At 41.9% G+C, this 22,856-nt stretch overlaps 1 protein-coding gene across 1 annotated transcript in view; it reads right to left on the minus strand.

Moving 5' to 3' along the window:
• The window catches only part of AGBL1 (AGBL carboxypeptidase 1), a 310,343-nt gene that overhangs the window by 255,661 nt on the left and 31,826 nt on the right, over positions 1-22,856 (minus strand). The window contains exons 6-7 of the mRNA XM_089538005.1: positions 8,315-8,352; positions 113-321 (exon numbers count right to left, since the gene is read on the minus strand). Of these exons, the coding sequence (XP_089394131.1) occupies positions 113-321; positions 8,315-8,352 (247 nt within the window). The remainder of the gene's footprint in view (positions 1-112; positions 322-8,314; positions 8,353-22,856) is intronic.

Consider the following 22,856-nt stretch of genomic DNA (forward strand, 5'->3'; position numbering starts at 1 on the left):
AGCTGAAGTCCAAAGCATCTGGAGGACTAAAGTTTAGGAATCACTGTTCTAGATCCAAGCATGTGAACACCAGCACTTCTTTATTTTCTCACTAAATTACCTGCCTGGTTACCTGAGCAGTTGCGAAGAGAGTCTCCATGCCGTGAGAAAGAAGGAAGATTTCTCTACCCGACCGAACATTGGTGATGTGCTTGAGGCAAAGCAGAAGACCTCTCTGAATGTGAACATAACTGTTGGAAGTATCACGGTGATGCCAATCCTGGTACAACCGAAGCAGCTGACATACATAGCCTCTGTTTATGGCTCGACGACTGTTAGACTCTGAAAGCAAATTACCAAGGATCATTTACCAGCTGTTAAAAAAGTCTTCAGGCTAGAACGCTTTTGAAAGTATTATTATTATTATATTTATTTATATCCCGCTTTCCCCCCAAAACTGGAAACAAAGAGGATTACCAATTAAATAATCCAGTTTGACTCCTGAGATTGAGGGGCTATATAGAGATGAGAGGGGGATCTCTAAGATACAGTGGATCCTTGGTATCTTCAGGGATCTGGTTCCAAGGCCCCCACAGATACTAAAATCCATTGATGCTCAAGTCCCATTAAATACAGTAGAGCAGTAAAACGGTGTCCATTACATAAAATGGCAAAATCAAAGTTTGCTTTTTGGAATTTATATTTTTTTAATATTTCCAAACCATGGATGGTTGGCTTCATGGATAAAGAATCCATACAGATGGACAACTGTAATCTGATATGATTCCTTCCGTAAAAAGGGAGGCCTCGTGGATCCATGCACCACAGGATATATAACAGTGTTCTGCTACTAGTTACATAAATTGGTTTTGCAGTGGCTGATGTTGCCCTTTCTGTTAGCAAATTTCCCATGAAATTGATAACTTACTTGGTATGAACTGCAGCCAATCCATCTCTGATCTGACTTGAAACCCCACAGTTCTTACAGATTTTGTAAACACAAGGCTATCTAAATATTTGCTCATCTTTCTGAATCATATTTGCATGGTTTCAGCAAGGTTTTGCTAGCCGTCACATAATGCACCACCGAATTTGTTCTTACAAAGCTGTACAAATACTTAATTGCTTTTGTGCATGTACGCATTGATCAAGGCTGCATTTCATCATGGTAGCCATGGCACGGAATCTGCAAAACCAGTGCATCAATTGAGAGGGGTACGTGCTTACAATTAAAAACAAGGCCGAACAACTATCTCTTCGATAGCCCTGAATTTTTCAGGAGTTATATGTAGGCAATCAAAAAAGTTTAACAATTTATAAGAGCTCCATGAAACAGCTTCCAAAACTTTCAAAATCAAACAAAATGAACCCTGGGGCCCAGGAAAAGAGCCCTGGGGCACATATAGCCCATGGGCCCCACTTTATCCACCCCTATAGAAGAAAGCAGAGTCAGTAAAGAGGGGCGGACTGAGAGAAGGAGAGTCCTGCATGTTCCCTAGTCTCCAGAGTCAATAGTCCAACACTCAAACCACTACGCTGGTTCTCCAAGCTCAGGCATAGAAAAGGTAAAATATTGCAATAAAAGGGATATAGTATGAAGATGCAACATGGTGGTGGTGCTGAAAACAATCGCTTGCATGCAATATTTGTGCACAGCAATGCATATTTTTTCATAGCAGATATTTTTGTACATTTCGTCATTCTACATTTCATAAATTTTCAACACCGGCCCTAATTGACAGCGTGACAGGTTGCCCCATGTGCCCTTCCTCATCCAATGAGGATCACATCTGGCTATGGAAATGGCATAAGGACCTCGCTCTCTCAACCTCAATTTCTGTCTCTCCTTTTTTCACTGAAAGGTCAGACTCATCAAAAGCTGTCAGGAACCTTGGTAATCAGAGAGACCAGCAAGCGCACCTTCTTGAATAGCAATCCCCGGAAGCCATTCAGACTGTCTGGCTTAGTGTAAGTGTTTTTGCATCGACTGGGCTCCAAAACCTTTCAGACAGTATCAAATTGTTCAATTGACACGGGTGAAGCCGTGGCACAAGTGAAGGGGCAAGGGGAATGCCAGTTCCATTTGTCAAACCTACCCCTGCTGCAGAGGAGGTCATCAACATATATGATACAAACTAACTGCCATTAGAAGCAGGGGCTTTACAACCATGATGTGGATTTCTGTTTAAACAAGAGGAATTGTTCTTCAGTGTTTGCATATGGGATTGGTCCCAGAAACCTCCTTTTCCTCCCAGGACTGAGGAGCTCCCCTCCACAGAAGGTCTGGATGGCCCCCTTCCACTTCTTTCCCCCAACATTTAAAATATAAATATTAATAAAAGATAATAAAGGTCAGTACACCACCCACACTTGTGTGCCTTCAAACCATTTCCAAATTATGGAAATCCTTGGGTGAACCTACAAAGCCAGTCTGATGTTTGGGTTTGGGAGACCAGGTCTGGATCCCGGCTCGGTGATGGCAATGGCAAACCCCCTCTGAAGAAACATGCTGAGAAGCCCCATGATAGGTTGACCATCATCGTAAATCAGAAATTACTTGAAAGCACACAACAACAAAAAGGTAGACATATCACAAGGTTTTCTTGGCAAGATTTGTTCAGAGGTGGGTTGCCTTTGTCTTCCTCTGAGGCTGAGATAGTGCGACTTATCCAAGGTCATCCAGTGGGCTTCCATGGCCAAACAGGGATTTGAACCCTGGTCACCAGTCATATTCCAATCATGCTGAGGAACTTAAAGAGGTGAACCCAACAGTTTCTATGCTTCTTCCACTCCCCAAGTATAATTTCCAGCCATATATCTGTCAGCCGATGCTCAGACACACATCTTTTTATTTTCCCAATATGGTTTGCAGCCTGCAAATAGGTCCACGCAAAGCTCTAGTCTGTCTATCTTGGCAAGGAAAAGGTGTGTGCATGCATATATTCCAATTAGGACTACAGGCTTGGCAAAAAAGAATAATAATAATAATAATGTTGGGGACATTTTAAGCAAGGTGGAAATGTTGTTTTGACTGAATGCATCAATAGTTATCTGGTCTGACATTTTCAATTTGACACCTCTTTCTTGCCATGGTAATTCTGATCTTCTGGGTTTCTGTTCCAATTTTGAGGTGTCAGTGTGCCTCCCTCCAGAAAAAAATCAGAAAACAGAAACAACAATATGTTGTCACTTCCAATTCCACTTCCCAACTGAACCTCACAGTGTAGCAATGCAGAAGAACATAGATAGCAGTCATAGATAGCGCATGCATAGAAGTTATTTGCACCTCACCTTCACTGAGTCACACACTCTCAGCCCCAGAAAACCTACTGATAGGATCACCTTAGGGTTGCCATAAGCTGGAAACAACTTGAAGGCACACCATAACAACAACAACAACAACAACAACAACAGTTTTAAATATATAGTTTCTTGATTAAAAGTTTTGCTGCCTCAAATCATACAGCATGAACTTAAGAAATCTTAAGACATTTGGTATAGCCATTTCTGCTTTCAGTAACATTGCGGAGACTGCCGTGACCAGTATCTTTAAATTGCTCATTGCTATACTTTCTTTAAAAGGCAATGCAAACCACTTTATTTTTTCCTGCCACCACCAAGCAAATGCCTCCAAGATCCGCTTCAACTAGCTAATTTCCTTCAAAGATGCGCTGGTTTCTAATACTGGGCCATGCTGATTGTCGGCAGTGACAAATATGACCAACATTAGATTAAAATAACTGGCTGATAAACAAATTACTCACTAAAAATAAATATTGGATTAAGGACTGGTATAGTCATAGTAAGAGTGCCACCGTGTGGAGCCGGAAAAAATGCAGATTGAAAGAGAAAGCAGGATGGTGTTGCAGTGAGACAGAGAAACAACCCATGTAAATGTTAGAAGAATGTAGACTTTGAATTAAAGGTGACCAAGGTTTTACAGACTTTTAAAATGCAGTGTTATTTCTGGTTGGTTAACATTCAGTATTGCAGTTATGGATTTGTAACCTAGTTACATATCTATAACCACTCTGTAGCAAAGACCATATAGGCTCTATCCACACTGCAAAAATATTCCAGGTTGACACCACTTTAACTGCCATGGCTTAATGGTTTACTTTAAACCAGGGGTAGGCAACCTGCGGCCCGCGGGCCGGATGCGGCCCGGCAAGGCCTTGGGACCGGCCCCAGCCCAGTCCTGCCACCGATTGCCGCCGGGGCCTTTAGGGGGCAATTGTCTATAGAAGCCTCAGAAACATGCATTTATATTAACATTTTTTTAAAAAATCAGCAATTTTTTTCACGTGTCCTGCATTTTTTAAAAAAAAGTGTCTTCCATTCGAAAATTTTGTCCTACATTTGTCCTGGTTTATTTATATATTTAATTTTTTAAAAAAATATTTAATTATTTATTTTTTGGCTTCGGCCCCCCAGTTGTCTGAGGGACAGCAACCCGGCCCCTGGCTCAAAAAGGTTGCCTACCCCTGCTTTAAACATTATCATTCCAGGTCCTGCTCTTCACCCTATTAGTCTGTTAACCTATGGCTGTTTCCTCTGCTAAACAGAGTTCTTCCCAATATCTTTCATGTGTATTTTCACAGTATTAATACCTGAGCAAGATAAATCTTAGGACCTTCTACTTCCAAAATATGTACTCCTTCTGGGAGTGTGTACATGCGCACACACACACACAAAAATCTGTTCTCTGCCTGCTTTTGGCCTTTATGTACATTTCCCCCCTACCAATACTCAAAACACAGAAGCTAATATTAACTAGCCTTCTGGGCCAAAAACGGTAATGTCAAGTCTTGCAGCTGACAGTCAAGCTGCGCACACATATATACGCATACACAAATGTCAATGGGGGGGGACCTGAATTTTGGCATTTTCTGCCACACACACAGTTTATTCTTGTAGCATATGTCAAAGCAAGTGTTGTGCAATGCCACTGTGCCCTACCTGTGGTATGACAATACATACCGCACAGGGCTACACCTGTTCCATTTCATGCCCAGAACAATTCCACAGGTTCCCAATTCAGTGGGGATGCCATAAACAGGTTTAGATGAAGTGATGGGGAAGAATCAAATTGTCTTTCCATTTGTGCTAAGGATGTCTTCTACAGACAACTGCAGGTTGCATACGAAGAGTCAGCCAATAAGCATTGATGGGCAAATTTATGTCAGAAGAATTTAAACTGTGCACCATTCATAGGACTATCTGTTTTGTTGTATTTTTATTTTTGTGCCATGCCATGTACATTGATGGCGCTATGCTGTTGTTGCCATGTGCACTCAAGACATTTCTGACTCACTGCAACCCTGAGCAAAACCTATCATGAGATTTTCTCTGTAAGATGAGGTTTGCCGTTGCTAGCCTCTGAAGCTGAGAGAGTGTGGGTTTCCATAACCAAGTGGGGATTTGAAGCCTGGTTCCCTGGAGTCCTAATCCACCACTCAAGTCACCGTATCTCTCTGGCTCTTGATGATGCAATCATCATCATCATCATCATCATCATCATTTTATTTTGATGGTTCTACATCAATATCAGAGAGCCAGTGTGGTGTAGAGGTTGAGCCTAGGACTAGGACTTTCAGAGTTCGATTTCCTTCTCAGCCATGGAAACCCACTGGGTGACCTTGGGCAAGTCACACACTCTCAGCCCCAGAAAACTCCACGATAGCTCCACCTTAGGGTCACCATAAGTCAGAAACAACTTGAAGGCACACAATAACAACAACAACAATAGTAACAGTAAAAAAAAATCAGATTCAGCATAATGAAGATATGACTGACAACAAAGGCATCAGAAAAACAGGTGAACCTTTCTTTAGAATACCACTAGAAAAAGGTGGTATTTTCCAGCAATGTTGCAGAGGATGGGGGATTTGCTTCTGCTCTAATTCTTCAGGGACATCAAGTGCCGATCCAAAACAGAACTGAAGATAATCTTCTACTCTATAAGAAGACTTTTTTCCCTTTGATTTCCTTTCCTTTCTATCCTTTCCCAAGTGTCACCTTTCCTAAAGTCTAACATTTTGCTTCTGAAAGGTGAAAGCAGTGCTAGACTAGATTATATCCCTTATTAAGATTTAGAGTCTGAAGGAGGACCTTCCTTGTTGCAATAATTTGACCTCGGAGCCTGGGCACCAAGGTTAATGGCGAAGTATTATTTGCACCTTTGAGAACTTCAGCGCAATCATTTAAGTGCAGCTTCTGGGATTCCAGTTTCTCATATATGCATTCTATCTGATGATCACAAAAAAAGGAGGAGGGAGCCTGGGCAGCGGAGAGGAGGAGAGGCTCATGGGTGAGAGAGAGAAAGGACAATACGGCATTGTGATTTATGTTCAGGAAGGCTGTCTGCCATGGCGAACACTCTTTCTTAATCAAAGCTTTATTAAATTCGTGTAATAAAAGGCTAAGTGTTTTTAGATGGGAGAGAGGCATAATAGGGTATAACGTTCACTTCAAGAATATTCAATCTGAGTGCATGGAGGCTCCTATAAGAAGCTTTTTCCTTCTGACAGACACTTGAAACATTAGATACAGACTGTCACAGCTTAGTGATACCGAAGATAGCATTCAGTGGTGAAGCTTGGCTTCCCCTCCTCACTCCTCCGTGTCATATCCACTCAAAAATTAACCATGGTCCCCTCCCATCCCCTAAACTAAAAGCAAAAAGTGTCAAAACACGTTTCAGATTCATAGCATCATAGAACCATAGATCTGGAAGGGACCTCAGGGACCATCAGGTCCATTTCCCTGCTGCTCGATGCAGGATCTCCAGTTAAAGCATCTCCTATGGTGGCCTGCGGTGACGTTTCAGTGGGAGCATTTGAAGAAAATTTAAATGGTACTTGCTCAGACTCTGTCTCTACCAACATTAACTGGGAACTTTGCCAATGATCCCTTGGAGTTGGTGCTGGATGGTGGGATGGAGATAGAGGCTTGAATTCTCTTGATGTTTTGTGTATGTGTAAATTCCCATGTAGAACAGGTTGGATATTTTTGGAGCCTATCCCATGGCTTAATAAAATGATTTACAGCTATCTGGTTTAAAGCTTAATTTGGATGGCATCCTGATGTTATCATACAGGTTTTGTTGCCAAATTTGCTCCGCAAAACCCTTCTGATAACATCAGGATGCCGCCCGAACTAAGCTTTAAACCAGATAGAGATAGATCGATTTATTAAGCCATGGGATAAGCTCCGTTGTCTGGTGTGGTATGGCCAGTTGGCCACTTTCAGTTCATGGTTGCAAAAGTGTACTGAGTATGCACTGCCATTGAGTGCAAAAGACATTGAGTATGCACTGCCACTGCCCATGAAAATGTGCATGTGCATTAATGTGCAGGGATAACATGGAGTATATATGTATTTTTGATTGTGTATTTCACTCATTGTTTGCATGTACAGTGGCAAATAATTCAGTGGCACAATGTTGCCATTGCACTCAAAGAGGTACCTAGTGAAATCTATGCATAATTCTATATGCAGAGATTTAAGCCAAATAACCCCAATATAAGAACTCAAACAAAATGCCTTCTTATGGGACACACAGATGTTTATGTAGTGACTGAAGCAGTCATCACAATTGCCACCAGGGAGTGGGAGCAGAAAGAAATGAGAACTAGTTTTGTGTAGTGGTCTGTGCATTCGACTTAAAACAAAATCCCCAGTTCCCCAATCCACACGCACAATAGGGAATGGCACCAGGCCCAGTAGTTCACACAGCAGCACAAGAGGACCAAAAGTATGACAACTGAAAGGAAATGTAATATTGAGATACTGGAATCACATATGGGAAAACAGAAGATCCTCCTGTTATCATGTGTGCCTGCCATAAATAAATAGCAATTAAAAAGCAAAGTGGAGGGTGGTGAGAGGAAAAACTCATCCCTGGATGCATTGTGGAAGAAGCTTTCAGGTGCTCTTGAAAATCCTCTTGCTTATTTATGCAAACCTTACCTGGCCTAGTTGTTTCATTTCTCATGTGCATGCTAGGTTTGAATAAGATGTAGGTGCAGAGCCCTATCTTCATTCATTCCATATTAATCCTAGCCCTGGTTACAAGTACAATGTTAAAATAATGACCAGGAATATATCTGCTTCATTAACTGAAATACACCTGTACAGACAATGAGACGGGGTTATCCTAAATGTCATGGGTACCTGTTTTCTCTTCCAAGTACTAGTGCTCTGTGATCTGTTGTCATTTCAGGCAAACAGTTTGGATTAGTTTCTTTTTAAAGGAGAGGGTTGAGGTGATATCTCTACTTCTACAAAGAACACTGGAAAAGCAAGGAGACGGGGAGAAGGGAGAAGAGCTTACTTGATTTCAGCAGTGCTGCCAGGGCTTCAACCACTGCCCTGGAGAAAGATAAGAAAAAGAGAAAACAGTATTATTTTCCCTAATTGTTGTAATCTTTGGCTTCCTAATCTCCCCTCTGGTTCCCCAGCTACTGCCAACTGAACAAAGAGTTTTGTGGGGAATTATTGGAATTTGGGCATTTTCTAACAGCTTGGAAGCTCCTGTCCTTTGCATTTGGCAGAGTTATACAATTAGTCTTCTAGTTCTGGGCAAATGTTTTGCTGATCTGGACTGACCAGTTGATACAGCTCCCGAGTCTGTTGCTGGAAATCAGGCTTTATTTCTAGACAGCATTCTCCCAGAACATTCTCTCTTGCTGGAAGAAACTGTACTTAGATTTTAAACAACTTCCTGACACATTTTGCACCACCCTCCCCCCAAAAAAGGCTTTCTGGAAAGGAAAAATTTTCAAAGTCCCAATTGGAACCAAGTCAGGTCAGTTTTCCAAAGAACTACATGTCCCAAGAGTAAATGCAATAATATGTGCAGCCAAAGAACAGTGGCCATAGTCCATCACAGAAATAGATGTGGATTATCCTAGTAATTAAACTAATCTCCACTATCCATGTAGAAAACAGCAGGGATATCATTAGCTGGGAATAATGCTCAGGCAACTGTTGCCTCCAGCTTAGAGCTTGAAGAGACCAAGGAAATGATCAGTTGGATCCGAATTTGCTTGCAAGGAGAAAAATCTTTAATTGAGAAAATGTACAGCCCATATGCAAATTTTCCAAAATCCAAAACACCTCTGGTCCCAAGCATTTTAGACCTGTATATCTAAACCTTCTCAGGCATGGCAATTTCTCAGCACAAGCCCTTGGTTGCCAACATTTTCCTGGACACATATCAAGCCTCCTGAAAAGTAAGTTTCTTAGGGCTTCCGATTGCCCTAGTACCATGCACTCTGTCTCTTGGCTGTCCTTTGACTCGTATTCTAAGTGGAGAACACCAATGCTTAGCACTACAAGTCTCATTTTAAAGTTTAAAGAAGCCGCTACGATTCTTGGGCTAATGCAAACATACAGTGTGTCTACCAATGCATATAAGACCAAGGCATCTAAACTGCATCTTTCCTCAACCTGCCAGCTTCCATATGGCTACAGGATAATGAGGTTTGTCATTCAACACATGCAGAGGGCACCAAGTTAGGGAAGGGTGACCAGCGGTTTGGGAGTCAAATGCTGTTTTGGATCCCTGCTTCTGTGAAGTTCTAAATGTCTACAGAGCACCTTGGCATCTCTGAAACCTGCAGCTTTGTTCCACTGTAATCTCTTTATAAACAAAGCCTCCAATAAATCACATTAACTTTTGCCCAGAGCCAATTATCAACGGCAGTTGGAAATAAATATTTTATCACCGCTCAACCACTATTTATCACATGTCCGCTCAACAGCCAAGGCAAAACAAGAGATGTTGAAACAGAGGCTACTGCCAGCAGACACTGTTCCAAGTCTGGCCTTCTTCCTTGTTTATAATGCCTTACACCACTATCACCACCCCAAAAAACGCCGCCCCCCCCCCCAAATCTATTGAAGCCCAGCAACAGCCTTGCAAACAAGCAGCAAATCACACATAAAAGCTAGCTGGGCTGATGCATCAGTACTAGAAGTCTGATGATTGAAAATGAAGGCCATTATCAGAGCTGCTGAAGAGGGGGAGAAATCCTAGATAACAACCAGGTGGTTGCTGAGTGGTAGCCAGTGTGTGATACCAGCCAGTTCTGTGTATCCAAATGCTGCCTGCTGGTATGGGCATTAGCAAGCTACGCCAGGCAGCATGAAGTAATCGTTCACATCTCACTGCATGTGCACCTGTACCCTCAAGCCCAAGGGAGAATCAAAACCCTAAGTGATGTAAAAGTGGCAGCAGGGCTTTAGTAAACGAGGCAGAATTTTTCACAGGCAGCCCTTCTTGTTCTGTGCCTTCAAGCCATGTTATGGCTTACAGGAACATGCTAAGGTGAACATATCATGGGGTTTTCCTGGCAAGCTTTTCATAGCCTCCAATCGTTCACAGATGAATACTTGGATGCATGTGGTCTAGTAACATCAGATTGTGGTCAAGATGGCAAAAAGGACTCATGCAGCTAGAAAATGCCACAGCTTTCTGTTTTTGCCTGAGCCTACTGGGGAAAGATGCTGCTCTCTCCTGCCTGCTCCTCTCTGGCTGAATAAATTGTGTACAACCTACTTTTGCATTTTTGATGCAGTTTGCAGCAATTAAAGTAATAAAGGATACAGGAGGAAAGGGGAGAAAATGGGATGTTTTGAAAGCAACTGAAAAGGTGGGATGCCAAACTGGGACAGTTGGAGGTTATGGGCTTGTCCGGAGGGGATTAGCCATTGCCTTCTCTTTACACTGAGAGAATGTGACCTACCCAGTGGGTTTCCATGGTCGAGTCAGGATTCAAACTCTTGTCTCCAAAGTCCAACTCTTAAACTGCAATGGCTTTTGAAAGCATGTTACAGATGCCCCCAAAGGATGTGATGACAGCATGTGCCCTTGTGCCCAAATCTGACATCCCCAGGCCAGGAATGGGCACAGTTGATGTACTTGATTCAGCTATTCAGAACACTCCTGGCCACCACAAACGCCTGAGGTTTCAGGTTCACAGCTGAATACAGGAATATACCAAAACCTTCAAGGGGAGCATACCTCCATTGAGCACAATATTAAAAAAAAGTAAACTACATGCTGAAGCCATGAAAAAATAAGAGGAAGTAATGCCAACATGGTGTGGTGGTTTGAGAGTTGGATTACAGCTCTGGAGATCAGGGTTCGATTCCCAGCTCTGCTTAAAACCCAATGGGTGATCTTGGACAAGTCACACTTTTTCAGCCTCAAGGGAAGGCAATGGCAAACCTCCTCTGAACAAATCCTACCCCCCCCCCAAAAAAAAAAAACCATATGATAGGGTAGGGTTGCCATAAGTTGAAAATGACTTGAAGGCATGCAACAAAAACAAAAAAGCATGAAACTATGACAAATAGGGTGGAAAAGCACATAGAGTGATGCACCTGGCAAGCAGACTGATGCACTGCTGCTAATAATACAGATAAAACAAGTAGAACAGCAAGAGATGCATGTATTAACACGGCCATTTGGCATCACCACATGGCAAAACAACATCCTCTCTTCCCACATTGGAGGGAGATAACAAGATGAAAAAGGAGGAGGAAGCTGGAGAGAGATGTAGGCATAACAGATAGCAAATTGCATGGAGAAGGGAGAGAAATACAAAGAGAGTAGAAAGGCTCTGAAGCACAAGCAAGCGTAGCAGTGAGCATATGCTGCAGCAGAAACTTGATCCTCTGCCCAGTGCAATACTTGGGATTTGTCTCAGATAAGAAGGAAAATCTCCATTTCAGGATTCTACTCCATACTGACAAGAGCCTTCTTTGTACTAAAGTGTCATACTTTCCCCAGCTAAACTCCTTTTAAAAACTATCCAAGGGAAGTGAAGCAGAGCAGAAACATATTTTCAAAGGAAGCTAATATTTTAAGTGATGATGCTGATGCTGATGATGATACCTGATCTTAAACTGTCTTGGCAGCTTACTTTCAAATCAAGGAACTAGAGTTCCCCTCAGAGCATGGACCTTTTTCTCCCGTTCTCAGAGTGAGGGGAAAGCATCTCAAGGTGATGATGCTGAATTGAAAAGTATGTGTATCGAAAGGGTTATTCACACTATGAAAAGAATCCAGATTGAATCTCTTTTGTTCACACGCATCTGGAATGCACCCAATTAAGTTGGGTGGGGCTGCCTAAAAACCCACTTAATCCAAGATAATTGATATCAGAGTTTTCCCTGAGTTTTTTAAAAAAGGTCTGCATCATCAGTAGTGTGAATAACTGATGTGGATAGATGCAAATAGACCCAGGATAAAACACTGCATACCTTGATTGTGTTCCGAATGCATCTTTATTCAAATGCTTGCACATGTGAGCAACTGAATTTGCAGAGATGCACATTGATGCAGTTCCATAGTGTGAATGACAAACCCAGAATGCATGAGATGATTCACATCATCTTGCTAAAATAACAACATCTGAATGACTACTATATTTTCCTCCTTTACTGAGATCTGGAGCTAGTGTATACAGTTAAAATACTCCTCATTCCAGTCAAATAGAATGCCTTCTGGCCACATGTAATTTGCAGGAATTTGGGGTTGTGGGGGGAGCGAAAAACCCCTTAAACTCTGTGGGAAAAGGGTTTGTGGTTTTTACCAGATTAAATGTGCTTTTTCTCAGCCTGACAAACCATGGTTTATAAGGCTGAAATCGTTCTGAACTTGGGTGATGGTTAGGTTCAGACATGAAACCCTATCACATCATGCATGCAAATTCTCTGCTTGTGGTTAAGAATGTGTCCATGGATAGCCCCAAAACTACAAATTGTTTAACAGGCTGACAGCCGTATTTAAAAAGCATTATGAGCTGACTTACAATCAAAAAGCGCCAGAGCAAGGAAACAGGAGGGAAGAGGGGAGGTAGCCTCCAGCAGCCTAGTTGCAGAACCAACTGCTCTCAACACCAGAGGCCTCTGAAGTGCTTCCAAACCAGCAGGTTGGAGAGGGAACAAGAAAACAGATTGACAAATGCTTCTTGCGCGTTGACTGCACACAAACAATGAATAATTGGGGTAAGGAGAGGGACAGGGTCTCACCAATGTTGTTTGTGCCAAAGGAAAATTGGATTATTGAACAAGACTGGACAAGCGCAGAGATACAGTAATAAACGGAAAAGCAATTCTTTATCTGAATGATATCGAATCCAAGGGCATCTCAAATTGCACAAAATCCCTAAATGCAAAGGAATTACCAGCTACAGAGCTGCATCTTAATGATCGCATGCACAGGGATTTCACCACAGCCAAATACAAAGCTAAATGTATATGTGGCAAGATCACCATTTGCACTAGGGATAGGGCAAGGAAAGAGCAGTCACACATATTCCAAAAGTGGTCAAAGACAATTTTGTTTTTTGCTATCAAGAAACCCTGATGAGAAGAATCTGGTTTGATGAGAATCTTTACAGTTAAGGATTTACTCTGCATAAAATTCACACATGGTTGTTTTTAACTTGTTGTTGTTGTCGTTGTTGTGCCTTCAAGTCATTTCTGAGCTATGGCAATCCTAAGGTGAACCTATTATGGGCTTTTCTTGGTGAGATGTGTTCAAAGGAGGTTTCTTTAATTTCAGCAACCCAAGATAGATGGTGTTATTATAGTTAAGCCAAGTGGGAATCAAAAACCTTCACCAATCTACTGTAAATCACCCAAAGATCTTGCTCTACGTTCCTGTTCCTGTTCTGTGTTTTTGGAGCAGCCTTTGGGGAAAGTGAATGCAGAGCTGTGGTCCAAGCCCTGGATCATTTTAAGATTCATGCATACCCAAACATCTCTTTGTGAGACATGCTGGACACTGGACCCTTTCCTGCTCACCAACTTCTGTACCTTTCAGCTGCTGCCTGGCTGCAAGGCACTTTGGAGATAAAAGATGCTACCATCAAAAGAGAACTCAGTACAGAGTGTTCGCAGACTGCAGTGATGTATATGGGCGATAAGAGAAGAGCTCATTTTTAGACTTATCTGCAAGGAGATAAAATGTCACAAAACTAATTTGAAAACGTCAAATGATTGGGGAGGGCTAGGGTAGAACAAACTAAAAAAATTTGTAAAGACCAGCTTATAGCAAGATAAGCAGAAACTGCAGAAGATGTATATACAGGATAAATAGATACATACATATATGGATAGACATATATACTAAACCTAGCCTTTCCTTCTCATTTGGGGACGAACCACTGGAAAAGAGCAATGGAAAGAATCAGAGACGTATCTTTGCCATTCACCATTTAAGATCAGTGCAGTATGACACCACAGAAGGGTTGGTGTTTCCTTCCAGAAAGAAGGTAGCATGTACAAAACCAACTGTGGTTTGCATGGTTCGGTGGACATCTACTGAGAATGAAAACCAGTGGTGTATAGTGGTTATAGCACTGCAGAGGGACCTGAGAGGTCCAGGTTGTAGTCTCCTTTGTGCTATGACATGAAGCACTGCTGAATAGAAAGGCAAACAGCCCAGATGATGAACTAGAAGTCATGCTCATGAAAGCTGCAAATGATGCAAATTTAGAAAGGCTAGTTAATACGCTAGACTAGAGGACAGAATCAGATTTCAACATGACCTCGAGAGATTGATGGAACTGGGCCAAAACTAATGAAAGTAATTTCAACAGGGATTAATGTAAAGTACTACATCAAAGCAGGAAAAATGAAAGCCATGAACAGGACGAGTGACACCTGGCTTGAAATCAGTATAAGTGAAAAGGACCTAGGGTTCTTAGGGGACCACAAGCTACACATGATTCAACAATGTAATGTAGTGGCCAAAAAGCCAATGCCATTCTAGGACTGCATCAACAGGTCAGAGCAAGGGAAGTATTCTGCTTTGGTCAGACCATACTTGGAATACTGTGTTCAATTCTGGGCACCACAGTTCAAGAATCATATTGACAAGTTTGAATACATCCAGAGGAAGATAGTAAAAGGTCTGGAAACCAAGTCCCACGAGGAACATATCCATAAACCATGGATATTTTTAGCTTGAAGAGGAGGAGATGTGATAGCATCTTTAAACATCTGAAGGAGGAGTGATAGCATCTTTAAACACCTGAAGGGATGTCATGTAGAAAATGGAGCAAGCTTGTTTTCTGCTGCTTCAAAGCTATGGATTCAAATGACAAGAAAAGAAATTCCACCTAACATTAGGATGAACTTCTTGACTGCAAGAACACTTTGATAGTAGACTGCCTTGGAGGGTGATGGACTCTCCTTATTTGAAGGTCTTCAAGCAGAGGTTGGTTGGCCATCTGTCAGGAGTGCTGTTTCAGTTGTGGCAATGCTAGAGCTCCCTCTCAAGGGAGGTTGGTTAAATTTTTCAGGAACAATTATTAACTTCCACCAAGCATTTTGTTTTGCATTGTATTGTTTTCATTCCTCCCCTACTTGCACTTCTATTCATCAGTTTATTTTAATTTTGTGTAACAGATGCTTCCATTTTGTCAACTCCTTTTGGGAGCATTTCAGGGGGCCAAAGCCAGTGTATCAAAAACTTTTAATTGATGAATAAATGCATCCAGCCAATGACTGAACTTGGAAATTCAAGATTTACACTTCAGGACTTCCTTATCAAGAAGCACTTGCTCTTGGGTTCCTTCCTCGCTGCCATCTTTAGGTGCTGTTTTTCCTCACCAGTCAGATTTCGGCTTCTGCTTGGAGCAAGGCCAAGGGCAACTCAGCTCCAGACTTTGTTTATAGATGTCTGCCTTAGTGCTGCTGCCCTCAATAAGAGCCTAGGAGGTATGAGTGATATGGAAAGCAATGACAAGTTTATCATGACAAGAACTGCACATTGTCTCTGTCGCCAGCCTGCCACCTTGTAGCAAACCCATCACACTTGGCCTTGGGGAGTCGCCTAGAAATGACAGGGATTCCAGAAAGGACTTGGATAAATTTAGGAAGGAGGTCTTGTTTGGCATATCAAACAGTGCCAATGAAGGCCTACAGTTGTTTGTTTTATTTCAATAAAAGAGTACCTACATTCCCTCACTCCATGATATCAGAAGAGAATCCCAAAAGAGAATCAAGTAGCACAGGACCTGGACCTCGCGAGATCTCAAAGGTCACAATCGAACAAGGCTGAGTCAAAATTCACAGAACAGGCTTTTCTCATAAATATTTCTCTTTTTTCTTGAGACCTTCCTGAGCCATTCGAAAAGCCTAGGGAAGCTTTATTATTTATTGTATGAACAATGGAAATTATAAAGTAACTTTTTTTTTGAAAAATTTATTAAAACATAATAGTGGATGACCCCTATTAAATACTATGAAAGGTCTGAGCAACAAGAATACCATACAGTGCTCCTCCGTGCAGTGCTCTCCCACTTCCTTCTACTTCCTCCCCTTCAAAGCATAGACACCTCCAAAACTAAACATTTATTTATTTTACCTCTTTAGCAAGCCCAAGTTCATTCTGAGTTTTTTGCTTTTCTGCCTTTCTCCTTACAAGTAGTGTGACTATTCCCTACAAGTACTGACTGTTCATTTACTGTATATGTTCATGTACAGTGCGCCTGTGTCATACGCAGACACACTATACATGGCTTTCAGCATATACTAAAAGCCGCACGGGAGCACACGGGGCGCCGCATCCCATTGAAAGTAATGGGGCTTGCACCCATACTTTCAATGGGGCTTGAGCATATGCTTTTTCTACGCTGGGGGGCGGGTCTGGAATGGATCCCCAGCGTAAAAAAGGGGCACACTAGAAATTTTAGTCAAAAACTTGACCCCCAAACATCTAGGTCAACTTATCCACAGGTCAATGTAAATACTATCCTTCAACTCTTATTAAAAAGAGAACCATCCCTTGGTGAAAGGCAAGAGTGCAATCTGTCCTGGAAGCACTGGCATCCCTCTAATATCTTTACCATCCAGCCTTTAGTGTAAGCCAAAACAGTTATTCCTGCCATAATTTTGCAGGTTCTTTGGCATTGTTTTCCTTTGCTCCATCATTTAGGCCTTTAGTTGCATGTCTCTCGACTTATCCAAGGGTCATATCAAAATCCATAATTTTGGCCCCAAAACATGCCCTCGACTTATACATGAGGTTGACATATAGTGGAGTACACGGTATATTCATCTTTGGTGATTTCCTCTTTCTTTCTTTCCTTCCGTATACACATCCCTTTTAAACCTCCTAAAAGGGGTTTTAAACCCCCTAAAAGGGTTTTGGCTTTTTTGTACCTTGATTTCTTTAGACACCTCCTACTTTGTTTCCCCATTGGAATCACTGGGGATTGTTTGGAATTGTGCCTTTAATACCTTGTCTTTAGATACTCCCATGCTTCGAACTGACTGGGTCAGTTACACAACTATTCACCAAGCTCACACACTGTCTACAACAGTACAACTACATCTTGGCTGATAGTGGCAAGAGGTGGCAGTCTTCAGAGGTAAGCCCAGACAGTTCCCCACAAATGGCAGGTGTGATCATTTGCTTATATTTTCTTACAACCCAACAGTGTCATCCTTTGGCACTTCTCACAAAATGTTTATCAGCGCAGTTCAAGAGCACTCACAATGGTGGCAGTTCTGTTGTCTTTCGTCTCGGTGACACAAGAGGAAAGAGCCAGGAAGGAGGATGAGCAGAAACATCTCCAATAGCTGTGCCTGCAACGGTGTTATTTCTGGAACGCGCACAGAGAAATTCCCTCTATTCATACTATCTGGGCTGGGCCCAAGGGTAGGGAAATGTGTGTTTCTTTCTTGATATCAAACTTCACTACAGTAATGGAGGTCTCAGGCTCCTTTCTCTCCATGGAGAAGCCTGTAATAGATGACAAAACAGGAGGACAGCACAGTTTGTTCCACCAACTTGGCTGGGATCAGCCACCATTTGGTTCCTTCTGTGCTTCAGTTGTCATCACCTTGCAGCCATCTGGTGCCAAGAATAACATGGGACACTGGGGCCTACTCCATCTCCTTAGCTGAGAGGCCAGCTGCTATTTTGTTCCTGTCCTCCCTTTACAAGCTGGCCATTATTGTGAACAACTATGTAACTTATAGGAATATCAGTTTGTTCATTGTCCTCTCTTCCCTCTCCATTGCTTTCCCTTCTCATATGTGGTATCCACAATCTTGGAAGCAGAGACCTTGGTCTAAATCCAACTGTTAGTCCCGTCTGGAGTAAACCCACTGAATCAGTGGAATTTACCAAGACATAATGGATCTTTTCAATTTTGGATTAGTTCTAGTTGGCATTTAGGGCTGTGTTTGACTAATCTTTGTACAACCCATAGTGAAGTTAAGCTGTTTTATGATAGCATTGTCATCATCATCTACACTACTAGAGTATATCCACCAACTGTCCCAATATAGCAGGGTCAATCCCAATTAATCCTCTTGTTTTCCCATTTTTTCCAGCCGCTTTTAAAATGTCCTGGTTTCTCTCTCCTCGTCTCACTTCTCACTTTTGCCTTCAGCTACTCTAGTTATTGCAGATGAAGGCTACATCCGCACAGTAGAAATAATCCAGTTTGACACCACTTTAACTGCCATGTCTCACTGCTGTGTGATTCTGAAAACTGTAGTGTTGTGAGACATTTAGCCTTCTCTGTCAGAGAGCTCTGGTGCCACAGCAAACTATAATTCCCAGGATAGCTGACCATTTTGCCCTTAAAGTTCTGGAGTGTTAATTTTGTACTATATCCCTTTTCTCTGTCTCTGTCTCTCTCCCTCCTTCTTGCCATACATACCTCCCTCCTCTTCAAAAATGCTACTCCTGAATCATGTTCCCATTGTAAGATGGGTTTCCTACAGATGGCGCTGGAGTTTCTGTCAGCATTATCTTCCTATTTGCCATCTGGAGCAATGCTCCTTTACAGTAGATTCTTCCCACCTCATTGGCTTGTCATCTATTCTGAAGAGCTCCTCTGAAAGCATCTATTTCCCCTCCTGTAACTTTGTCTTTTAATTTTCCAATTTCTCTCCGCCTCTGCTGTTCCGCTGATCCGGTGCCAATAACATATAATTCGGCAGTGTAACTATATTTACTCTGAGCAAGTGTTTCTGACACTTGCATTGCTATGAAATCAGGCTTTATTGCTTATTACAACTTGGGCAGGTTGTTCCACGAAAGAAATGATATAGACCGTAAAAGCAGATATGCAGAGGGAAGTATATAAATGGAGGTGCCTTGTCTTCAGAGCTCATTTGTTCTATGGCAATGGCCCATTGTATAGAACTCAACTGCAGCGTTTTATTTACTTCTCCCATTGATGCAACCCTCCTATGCGCCATGTCATCCAAAATACAAAGTGAAGTGAATAGTTGGCATACTGATTAAGATATTTCTTCCCTGCACCCACCAAATACTGATAGACTATTGCAATTGACTCAAAGGACAGTCTTCTCTCTATAGGCCTTTGAGGTCATCTAGAGAGACCCTCTTAATAATGTCACATGCTCATGAGGTCTACTTTGTAGATGTCCACCGAAAAGGATTTAATGTGGGAGCATCCACTTTGTGGGAAACGTATCGCTCAGAAATGTTTAGTTTTAAGCATGTGTGTTCAGTCTTGTTCTCAGACCTTGCATCAAACATTGATCAGAATGGAGACTGCAGACAATAAATCTATAGAAGACTCAGAATGGGGGAGAGGGCTATGAAAGAACTAGAAAAGATCCTAAAGAGTAAAGATAAACAACTGAGCATGAAAGTTGGAATTGTACAAGCCACTGTGTTCTCTATTACCATGTGTAGATGTGAGAGCTGAACAATGAAGAAAGTGGATAAGGAGAAAATCAGATCATTTGAGATGTGGTGCTGGAGAAGAGTGTGAGAAGACCATGGACAGCCAACAAGACACAAATGAGTTCTAGAAGAGATCAAGCCTGAAATATCCCTGGAAGCCAAGATGATTAAGTTGAGGCTGTTGTATTTTGGCCACATCATAAGAAGGCATGAATGACTGGAAAAGACAATGATGCCAGGAAAAGTGGAGGTATGCAGAAAGAGAGGAAGACTGCATGCTGGATGGATGGACTCTATTAAGGAGGTCAAGGGTATGAATTTGCAGAGCAATGGAGGACAGGGAGTCTTGGAGATGTCTCATCCACAGGGTCACCATGTGACAGGCCACACAGATGTAGCTAAAAATACCACCTTCAAATTTATGGGAATATTGTTGTTCAAATACATGTACTTCTTCCTTCTCAGTCAAATGTTTTCTTTTTTCATTTCTGCTTGAGAGCTGGATACTCTGTTCTACAAGTCACATAAACTATTTTAGGAGGGGTGCTGGGTAAGGCCTGCAGTTCTACCTGGACCTAGCCAAATGTATGTATTTTGAAGAGTCCCAAGTGGGTTTTCAACAGGATCAAGCAAATCATGCAATAACTTCCAAATAAGTGGGCATTAACTAACATCAACTTTTTGACTACATTCCAACAGCAATGTATGTTTCCCATCCAAGTAAACAGCCGAGCAGCTCAGCACAATTAATGAGAAATCAGCAACTAACATGGGGAATTAAAGCTGATTTGCTTCCCACTTCACCTCCAGAACTGTTGCCAGATAAACATATGCATAAAGCTGTCTGCAAACTATTCCTAAGAACAGACCAATCCTGGCAGATGCTGTTATGCATTGCCAATGATTTAATCAGCCTGTCAGTGCATAGAGTTCATTTCTTATGATCACACTATTGGATTTCAGGGACAGTTGGAGGATATGCATATCTGGACCCATCTTCCATTTACTATCCCCCGATTCTACCATTTTCAACCACTTGAAATTCTGCCATTTGCCCCAGTTGTTATGACCAGGGTATAGATATATCCTGATCTGTACCTCTTGGACTAAGATATATGGAACATAGCTGACCATTATGTTTTACATTCAATTCTGAATGCCACTCCCAGAGGTTTCAACTAGAGATAGGGAAGAATTTCATTCTGCTCACATTGTGAGAACTTCAGATGTGCACCTCTAGAATCAACATGTGAACAAGAACATAGTTATCCTTCAGTATTTGCCATGGGAAAGAATGAGAGCCTTCAGGGAACACATTCTGAGTGGCAGCTCAGTGTTGGAAGGGAGACCAGTGTGCAGCACATGGGCTACTCCACAACCCCTGAGCTGGCATTACTATCAGTGTTAAAGATTCAATTGCCAATCCAGTTGGCAGTCTCACTACTTGTATTACACAACCTAGTACAAGACAGTTAGGCCCAAGATGCTTTGAAAAGCTATTTTCATATTTTCTGTTCCTTTCCCTTCCTGCCGCATCTTGCTTTGTCCCATCGCATACCTATCAGCAAAGGCAAGCATTGCATTTTTGAGCTTATATCTAAGATGGCTTCAGCAACTTTACTTCCAAGAGCAACCAGAAAAATCCAATGAACAAAATCATTTGAAAGGTAAGTATGCAACTTATTGTGCTGTAAATTACCATGCATTCTCAATGCTAAGTATTGAATGAGGTTTATAGGCCCACCAGTCCTCACCACTCACGTTTGGTTCAATATTAAAAGGCCTTCTAACAAGACTGGCACTTCTTTGAAAGATCGCCATTGATAGATTTATTCACTAATGCATGTGAAACACATAGCCTTCGGGCTGGCAGAAAAGGCTGGTCATATCTGATCCAATGTGGGAAAGTATGGAAATCTCATATCTGACAGAGAATAATGAGCCACTTGGCGCACATCCCAAACAAGGTCAACTGGGGCATAAGTGAACCTCCATCAAAATAGCCCAGGGGTTGTCACTGAGTAAAATAAATAGCACCAAGTATCTTGTTACTACGTTGGCAGGCTTAGTAAATAGCTCTTGGCCCAATGATAGACAGAGCAGACTCTTGGAGTGACCTTCTCTTAACCAGGCAAAGGCAAGCCACCTCCAGGGGATGGGAGAGAGACAGCTAAGAGGAAGAGTGTTCTGTTCCTTCTAATGCATTCTTGGCAGCTAACCAAATAGTTTGGGCCAGGCTTGCTTTCTCAAAAAGAGACTGCTTCTTTCCTTCTTCCAGCAGGAAAGGGCTTTTCTGATGGTGCAGAAAAACATGGAGAAGATTCATACAGGTAAAGAATCATTCTTGCAGTCACACTTGAACTGAACAAGGGAAGTGTGGTGGTGAAGCAAATAGTGTTGGTCCAAAAACCTTGAGCTAAATTCCCATTAAGTTCTCCGGTAAATTGCAGGCAATCGCCACTTCTCTTTCCAACCTACATTACAGGGTTGTTGTTTTTGTTGGAACATTCTAGCATTCTCTTTCACACACACACACACGTCGATGTTCACGCAATTGGGGTTTAGATAGAAAAGTTTTTCCTTTATGTAAATTCCTTCTTTTCCCCCCTCCCCATTTTGTTCTTCCCATCCTTTGAAATGCATGGTCATAAATCCCTTTGAGAGAACCATTAATGGTTTTGAGTGCTGGTCAAAGTGGACAGATACCAGGAATCCATTATTTGTGTATGTACTACAGGTATTTGTAGCTCTACTAATAGTTTTACACATATTATTTATAGTGTATTATAGCTTTGTCCCTTATGCAAGCCATCTTTTTTCTAGTCCTTCAGCACTACAGTGTTTCATGTGTTTTTGAATTCTTTTCAAAAATGAATTTGTTTTAGCTTTGCACTACAGAACAGCTTGAAACATTCAAATGTGACTTTAAGCAATCTAACATAGGCCCCATACAGACAGGCCAAAATAAAGCTGCTTTGGGTCACTTTGGAGGTATGCTGTTTAAATGATGCATGTGTCCTAAGAGTCTGGAAGCTGCGCCAAAGCTGCACTCTAGTCTTTAGGACTGGATCATGGCTTTGGCATGGCTTCTGGACTCATAGGATGCATGCATCATTTAAACAGCATACCTCCAAAGTGACCCAAAGCAGCTTTATTTTGGCCTGTCTGTATGGGGCCATAG

This window comes from Sceloporus occidentalis, unplaced genomic scaffold, assembly GCF_023333645.1.
Source record: "Sceloporus occidentalis isolate IW3139 unplaced genomic scaffold, rSceOcc1.0.p SCAF_9, whole genome shotgun sequence".
NCBI classification, from domain to species: Eukaryota; Metazoa; Chordata; class Lepidosauria; order Squamata; family Phrynosomatidae; genus Sceloporus; species Sceloporus occidentalis.